This window comes from Indicator indicator, chromosome 2, assembly GCF_027791375.1.
Source record: "Indicator indicator isolate 239-I01 chromosome 2, UM_Iind_1.1, whole genome shotgun sequence".
Lineage (NCBI taxonomy): Eukaryota > Metazoa > Chordata > Aves > Piciformes > Indicatoridae > Indicator > Indicator indicator.
Window position 1 is genome coordinate 56971073 of NC_072011.1, and position 8869 is coordinate 56979941.

The window sequence follows — 8869 nt, forward strand, 5'->3', positions numbered from 1 at the left end:
AGAAGTTCATAAATCACCACATGAAGTTAAGAAAATGGAGACCTTGTCACAGGTGTTTTGCAGTGAAATGTTTAGGCAGCTTATAGAAATTTGGATTTGGACAAATGGTAAGTATTCCTTGCCACCACATACCTATTACCTTCGGAAAAGTGCTTTCTAAAGAGCTGCTGTAAGATGCAATTTCAGATTCCAGTCTCAAGAAAGCGAGTTGGATGAGACTGCCTGGCCATCTGCTGTGGCTTCGGGGCAGGTTGTCCCAAAAACTGAGGTGCAGAAGTCTCGCAGACCGCTAAACCTGTATAAATACCAGTAAAGCAGCAACAAGCAAGGCAAAGGAGACGGAGTGGGTGATCATGAAGCTGATGAGGCTTCAGCCGCCCAGCTTCTCGGGGGGCCGGCTCGTCCTCGCTACCCACGGCGAAGGAGGAAGGACGGTTCAAGGCTTCCTTAGCGCCTCGGCGTGGGAGGGCTCCTGGGGGCAGGGCCAGCGTTACAAGCCGAGAATTTTCTCTCTCCTTAAATATTAGTTATGCATGCAGTGTTATCAAAGGCTCCCAGAGCGCCCGCAGCGACGCTGCCGGTTTGAGAGGCTCGCTCCCTCCCCTGGCTGTGCTCGCCTGAGGGGACAACACTTCATGGCCTCTCTCGCCCCGCACCCCGTGCCCTCGGGACCCCGTTGAGGCCTCCAAGAACGCACAGGGCGACTGGCGCTGGCCGTAAATCCGCCAACCCCGTGGCGGGCTCGGGTTGAGTCAGTCCCACCTCCTCCAGCGGGAAGGCCGGGCAGCCGCAGCCCGCCCGGGCGGTCCCAAGGGCAGAGCCGTGGGACCTCTTCCCTGAAGGAAGGAATATACACAGCTTCTCTCCGGCGGAATCGAGAGCTGAAAGGTGGCCCAAGCCCTCCAGGCTGAGGCGCCAGGGTCTGAAGGAAGCCGTCACAACCCCTCAGGTGGCGGCTTCGCCGTGCTCCGCGCCGTGCTCCGCGCCCCGCCCAGCCAGGCCCCCGCCCGCCTGTCAGCCCTGACGGGTGGCAGCAACCAATGAGAAGAGGGAAGGGGGCGGTGGGCGGGACGGCGGCCGGGCCGCCCCCGCGGCGCTATAAAGTGCGGTGCAGGGGAGAGCGGCGAGCCGCGAGCTGTGGGGCAGAGCCTGAGCAGCGCGAGGAACGGACGGGGTGGGCAGGCCGGGGGCGTCGGGTTGCTGGGATGGGTAACACCGTGGCTAGAGAGGATTTCGAGTGGGTCTACACGGACCAGCCTCATGCTGACCGCCGCAAGGAGATCTTGGGTGAGAAGAAGAGGTGGTGGTGGGGCGGCTGCTCCCTGTCTTCGGCTGCGTGGCGTGGCAGGGGGGGCACCCCACAAAATGGCTGCCAGCCGCACGCGCCGGGGGGCGCCGCAGGGATGAGCGCAGCGGCGGAGTGTCCGCTCCTTACTGCCAGCCATTGTATGCGGCCGAGGCCAAAGTCAGCCTCGGCCAGCGTGAGAGCAGCGGCGTTGGCCGCGTACGTGGAGGCGGGAGCCACCGCCTTGGCGGCGCTGGCGGGGGAGGGGAAGGGAAGGAGCGAGGGGGTGGCTCGCTGCCAGTGAGGACAGAGCCCGAGTCCCGAAAGGCTGGACAGACGATCGGGGCTTCCGTTCTGGGGCACGGAGGAGCACTGAGGAGCGGTGCCGGTGGCTGGTGGACAGCGGTGTGGACAGCGGCGCGGTTACCCCCCCACACCCGCCGCCGGAGCTGCCCGGTGCCGGTAGAAAACAAGCGGTATAACTGATAAGGTGTCTGCTGCTCGCTATAAATGGTTCCTGTGTCGTGCACAGAGGTCATCGCGGCACGCAGTGTTGGTGGCTAAATAATCGCGTTTTCGAGCCAGATGACTGGGACCTGAACTTACTCGAGCCCTTCTGAATTACTGGAGGGTTGTCAGTTCAAAAGCCATTTCCTTCCTGGGTGCGCTGGAGGTGGTACTGGTGCTTGCTGAAAGGATGTCTAAGTGTTGGCAACAGAGAAATGCTAATTCCGGAAGATGCGTTATAGCAATCAATGCCAGAAATGGAAAGATGGTGTGTTTTCACCACCTTTGCAGTCAAATTGTAATTGGGAAGAAATGGCTGTATCTCCTCTTTTAATCTAAGTGGGTTAGCTAGCTGTAAGGAGAGCTCCTAAGTATTTTTCTTTCTGTTTAATTCTTTCCCATCTAGCTAAACATCCAGAGATTAAAGCACTGATGAAGCCGGATCACAACTTGATCTGGGTGGTTGTGCTGATGGTCCTTGCGCAGCTGATTGCATTTTATCTAGTTAAAGACTTGGAATGGAAATGGGTAATCTTCTGGGCATATGTTTTTGGAAGCTGTATTAGCCACTCCATGACTTTGGCTATTCATGAGATTTCTCATAACAGTGCCTTTGGCAACAACAAAGCAATGTGGAATCGATGGTTTGGAATATTTGCCAACCTCCCTCTTGGTCTCCCATACTCCATATCCTTCAAGAGATACCACATGGATCATCATCGTTATTTAGGAGGTGATGGAATTGATGTGGACATTCCTACCAACTTCGAAGGTTGGTTTTTCTGCACCCGTTTCAGGAAGTTCATATGGATTGTTCTTCAGCCTTTTTTCTATGCAATTAGACCTCTCTGCATCAATCCTAAACCCATTACTCGACTTGAAATAATCAATTTGTTGGCTCAGCTTTCCTTTGATATCGTGATATATTACTTATGGGGAGTCAAATCCACTTTTTACATGCTTGCTGGTTCAGTACTTGGACTTGGGTTGCACCCAATTTCAGGACACTTCATAGCTGAACATTACATGTTTTTAAAAGGACATGAGACTTATTCCTACTATGGGCCACTTAATTTACTTACTTTTAATGTTGGCTATCACAACGAGCATCATGACTTCCCCAACATTCCTGGCAAGAGCCTCCCACTGGTAAGTTTACTTTCAAAGTTTTTACTTCTTAGAATAAAGCCCTACTTTAACTTGAAAATCAGGTAGAACACTGATAGTTAGAAGAATGGAAGGTAGGGAGAGACAACAACAAACCCTAAGCCAAACAAAACACATCAGTTTCTAAGTTGGATGATAAAGGAGATAATTACGTACAATGTTAGTGATATCCTGAACAAGTTTCCACTGGACTGGCTGCTGAAGCCTCTTCCATAAGTAAAGGTGTGGAAACACGCATTTTATGCTTTGCACTAATTAGTATTCTGCAATTACAACCAGCCTTCTGTTGTCTTTGGTTTCTAAGAATGCAGAGAGCTAGTTAAGAAGCTGCAGATACCTTCAGAGATTTGTCTCTCTCTTCAAAACTTTAGCATGCATTGCAATACAGTCTTTTTTCAGCATCTTCTATTCCTGCCATTCTCTAGTGGTGGAAAGTTGCTTTTATGTACTGCTAATGTTTGTTGTACTGTTGACCAACGTTTAACAGATTTCCATTTTGGAGCAGCTCCATTTCCTCTAATGAGAACCTTTGAACCCTAAACAAGTATCAGCTGTACACTGACAGAATTTAGACTTCAAAGCTAAGACTTAAACCTGTCACAGCTGCATGAGTAGCAGATGTGAATTCTCAAACTAGCTTCTCCTTACTTCAATTTTTGCTGGTTTCTTTTAAACGGGAGCTTAGTTCTCATTGTCTGTGTTTTCCAATTGGAGCATGGGAGCAGAGGCTTCTGGGGTTACACCTAAAACTCATCTTCACTCAATTTGCAATTTGACAGCAGCTGTGGTGTTGGTGTTGTAGCTTTGTTGTTGCACTTGGTATAAGTAAGACCTTGTGAGCTTCTGCCTTTGGAGTTTCAGTTGTCAGGAACAACTGTTTCTGACCAACAAGCTTTTGAGGGAACTCTAGATGAAATAATTACTCCAGTACTTCTTTAGCAGGGCAGTTAAATTCTGTAATTGGTTTGAGGCTTTTTTTGTTCCTGAAAAATCAAATTTCTCTTACTCATAGATTTAAATCTTTCAAACACAGCTGAAGTTGTGTTAACTCACTTTGGTTCACCAGCACAAATTTAGGTATTCAGCATTTTCACCTTTTGCATGAGTAAGAAAATGTAAATAGGGAATGTTTGTTTGGTAGTGTTGTGGTGGGTTGTTTTTGTGTGGTTTTTTTTTTCTTAATTTAATTGCAGAGGTAAATACTCAGCTCTGCTCCAGGACTCTTAAATCTGCAGTTCTGATAAGGAAACAAAGCCTTCTTTTAGAACAGTGTAGTTAATTTGATTGGACTGGACTCTGCTATGCTGTGTGCTAAAGATCACTGAAGTACTGAACACTTAATTCCAGCTGGGGTACTGGTGTGCTGGGAATAATTACTGCTGAATAAAGTATACTGGCTAGATGCAGTGTTATAGGTGTGATGATGGCACAAAACCATCTTCAGCTCCCCATCAAGACAGAAATATCTTGAGTGAGTTTCTGGCTTGTACAGATTAATTTTTTTCCGCTTCTGCTTAAAGCTATGGAATTCAGTGACATTTTTGGTCTGTTAAGGTTTTTAAGGCTTTAGGTGGTTAGCTTTAAATATCAGTAAGGAAATCTAACTGGAACCACAGCTCTTTGTTTTAAGCAGTGGTTTAGTCAGTATGTACATCTGAGAACAAATTCTTTGTAAGCAGTCCGTGTTCATTTTTAACAGCTGTCTTCAGAAATAAGATGTTCCTGAGCAGTAAGATGCTTTTTCTTCTGAAGGCTGAGGTTTGAAACTGTATGTAAAAATAGCTATGTTAAACATCTCTTCCAAGAACTCACAACATCCATTTTGTGATACTCATAACCTGTGACTCGCCACTGAACTGAGTCACCCACTAGCAACCTAATTGCTTGCTTTTTGTGAGCTACATCATCCCATAGATAGCAGACTGAACAGAATTCAGTTTTAGCAGAGTTTGTTCTGCTTAGCTTCAACGTAAAAGTTTCACATGAAGCTTACTTAACCAGGGAGTTGCTTTTTCCTTCAAGTAACTTTCACATTGTGGCACTAGTAGTCTTTTCTGGAGAATCTTGCATCTAAAACAAAACTCCAGTGCTCTGCACTAAGGTATAGGCTGAGGACTGTAAAGCTGTCACAATTTGTGCTAATAAAAATAGTAAATAGACCTTGTATCTCCTCTTTAGGTGAAGAAAATAGCAGCTGAATACTATGACAACCTGCCACAATATAACTCTTGGATAAAAGTACTGTATGACTTCGTGATGGATGACACAATCAGCCCATATTCACGTATGAAAAGGCAATTAAAGGGTGAAGTGAAACAAGATTAAACTTTGGCAACAACAACAAAAAAAAAAAAAAAACACACAACTTTGAAATATCTGCTTGCTTTTAAAGTGGCTGGTATAAGGTCTCTTGCTAAAGCTGTTAAAGCTGTTCACCTGTGTCCTGGATTAAGATCTACAGCAACATAGTAATGCATCCTTAAGGACTTTGTAGCAGACTCCTACCAGCTATAACATTCCTCCCAGTCCTCAGATTAATTGGTTTAATGTGTCTTATGTTTGCCTAAGGATCAGTGTTATATGCATAATGCTCAATAACTTTGTTACAGAATTTACTTCGTCAGGTGTTAAATCTATATAAAATACCTGCCTGACTCAAAATATTTTAAAAGGTCTCAGTGTAGTACACCACCCACAACATTATGTTTTAGGTGACCATGGTGTTAAAATGCTGTACTTACCTGTTAATTCTAAAGTAACATGATTGGTTAACTTAAACCTTCTGCTGGTGGAAACCTTTCCTACTTGGTGGAAAAGCTAAATTTGCACAGAAATGTCTGCTTTTGTTTAAATATGTAGCATGTCACTTGAAGCATTGCTTTGAAGTTTCACCTTTTTTACTGAAAATACCTTCATGGAGCAATCTCTCAGAATGAAACTGGTATCTTTGAGATGGTTTGTGTGACTTCCTTATAAAGAAAAAAAAAGTGGGGAATTCAACTTTGTGTGTCCATACCTACTGCCTTGAGCTGCTTGTGTTAGCATATATAGCTTGAGCAGCTAGCATTTAGAATTTTGTATGTGTGTGGGGGTGTGTGTTACTAGGTAACTCAGTATCACTGACTAGTTTTTTTCATGTTGGAAAAATCTTGTTAGTTGAGGATTTTTCTGATTTGCAGAGAAAAATGATTAAGTCTGTCCTATCTGGTTCTGCTGTTACCATGGTTTTAAGTGCTCAGTCTATAAATATTCATTTGGAAATTTGGTTTATATGATAAACAATCAACTGAAGCAGATGGTGTTCTGGCAAACAAGGCCAGCCACAACCAATGTCAGCTCTACCCATTAAGCATATTTTTTATTTGTGTACACAAAGATTTTGCTAAATGATCTTGATTTCTTCTCCCTTTCCCCCCTGCCTACAGTAACCTACATAAACACTTTATTAAAATGTGGTGAGAGAACAACTGGTAATATCAGATTTCCTGCTCAAGATTTTAAATTGTCAAACAGAGAATGGATAGACTTCCTGAACACTGAAGAATTCTGCATACCTCAGCACAGTATAGTTGCTTTCTCTCATCTAATGCACTGATGATGGCTTTAAGTTGTTAAAGGTGTCCACAAATTGCCCTTGTATCTCTAACCTTATCTGAAAGATGGAATCAAATGAAGATGGAAGTCTTAGCTGCTGTCCACACTGGTCTGCTGTAAGTAACTGAATTAGTAGATTCCTTCAATGCCTGCAATTTCTTCATTTTTGTTTGGAAGAAGCAGTGTCTGACACACATGTGTTAGTGTGTCTTAGTCCTTGCTTAATTGCAGTCCTGTTTTTAAGTGTGGGGCTCTCATCTGTGGTTAAGCAATAGAAATGTTATGAAAGTGTGACAACCGCTTACAAAGTGACTTCGTTATGATGACAATAACATGCTAGGGTAATGTCAGAACATACTTCATCCCTATTTTTACATGTAATTAAAAAAGGTACATATTAAAGTAATAGTGGGTGAACTTTTTACAGATCCTGTGCTGAAAGACTTTAATGAAATTTGGCATTTTTATAGCAGATGCTACTGAGTGGTGGTATAGATGAACTGTAAAGAATCCTTTCAGAAGAAAAACTGACTTTGGTTGAAAGACCTGAACAGGCTTAATAGGCTGCAAAACAGTTTCTTTTAAAGACACTTCTGCACAAATGCTCAATTTAAGAAGCAAATTGCATAAATTGCATCTCCTGGTGTTGATGGCTTACCATAGCTGGATGAAGGATAGAAAGTTTTACAGCTAAATTTAAGAAATCCTAGATGAATACTTAAGCAGAGTTCAGTGTAAAAAATGTTATGCTTGGGCTTAGTTACCTACTTCATGGAATTTCTGATGCCCCTGTCTTCCCAATGGGTGCTGCAAGGGTGAATTGCTGCTTTTAGACAGGACTGAAGTTGCCATCTCACATTTAATCATAGAATTCACAGCATTGTTCTAGTTGGAAAAGACCTCTAAGATCATCAAGTCCAACTGTCAATCTAAGACCACCACGCCCCAAAGTGCCATGTCCATGTTTCTTTAACATCTCCAGGGATGGTGACCCCACCTCACTCGGCAGCCTCTTCCAATGTCTGACCACTCTTCAAGGAAGACATTTTTCCCAATATCCAACCTTAGCTTCCCCGGCACGATTTCAGGCAGTTTCCTCTCACTGTATCACCTGATGGTAGGGGAAAGAGACCAATCCCCACTTCACTCCAACTTCCTGTCAATGAGGTGTACAGAGCAATGAGGTCTTCCCTGAGCCTATTTGAGGGGAAGCACACTTAAAACATCTCTGACAATGCTTGAAAGAGCCATGAGTGAAGTTTGGATCTAAACCAGGGTCTGATTCTTGCAAGCACTGGTAACCATGATTTTTAGGCTTATAATTCCTGTGCAATACAGAAGAGGCTTTGGCATGTAATTTCAGTAGTAGGAATTTTGCCAGATGCAGACCACCGGACAGTTAACCTGTATTGCAGCATAGTTTTAATCTTAAAAACCAGAAGCATTTCTGAACGACTGGTAAAAGGAATGAGGGCCAGCTGGACTACCTGACTTGTTTGTTACATTCTAAATGAATAACTCATTTTCTCCAGTCATAATGTAGTGTTTTAATCCAAAGGTATGGCACAGAAATAAGAAACATAAATTTAAAACAAAATACATATGAATCATGGAGCTGTTGTTTTTGATGAGTTGCATAATTGTCTTTAATGCTATGAAAATATATCTGACATAAACAGGTTAGTGTAATTTTTGGACTATTTTATCTGAAAGTTGGAACTTAATCAGTTAAACTAACCAGTGAAGAACAAATTAAGCCTAAAGAACATTAGAGCCCTTGACAGTTAACCTAATTATAATTTTTTTCAATAAATCTGTTCAGGTGGAATGAGTTAACTTTTGCCTTTCTACATGTTTGTTCTGTGTAAATAAATCATCTTACTAGTTTGTCAGTTTGGCAAACCTTTTCCTTTATGTGAAATCACCCAGGAGTTTAACTGTCAAAACACAGCTGACTTTGGGTCAGCTCTGTCAAACACATCACCCAAGTATTTTAGCTGCAGTTAAGTCATGCAGAGCTCTGAATCCCCTTCAGGGCTTTCTGAGTAACTTACAGTTTTTGGAATAAACCCTTGCATGGATTTATTTATGGCATGCAATAAGCCTTGCATGGCTTTTAAACACACACACCTCCCTTCCCTCCCCCCAATTATTTGAAGCTGCTTAAGTGGAATAAGGAATGTATCCTGGAACCTGATTACGCTAGGCATGAGTTTTCCTACAGGACAGGCATGGGTATATTCCTCTTTCAAAACAACTCTTCCCTCTGGCGTTCTTGGTTTGCTGTTGAACTTGTCTACTCCACAACAGTGGCAA

The 8869-nt window shown here is 43.6% G+C and overlaps 1 protein-coding gene across 1 annotated transcript; it reads left to right on the forward strand.

Moving 5' to 3' along the window:
- The first annotated feature begins 1205 nt into the window (after positions 1-1205).
- DEGS1 (delta 4-desaturase, sphingolipid 1) lies at positions 1206-6000 on the forward strand. The gene is made up of 3 exons (XM_054394689.1): positions 1206-1287; positions 2199-2941; positions 5138-6000. The coding sequence occupies exons 1-3, from the start codon at positions 1206-1208 to the stop codon at positions 5282-5284; spliced, it is 972 nt and encodes a 323-aa protein (XP_054250664.1). The 3' UTR covers positions 5285-6000.
- The last annotated feature ends 2869 nt before the right edge of the window (positions 6001-8869 follow it).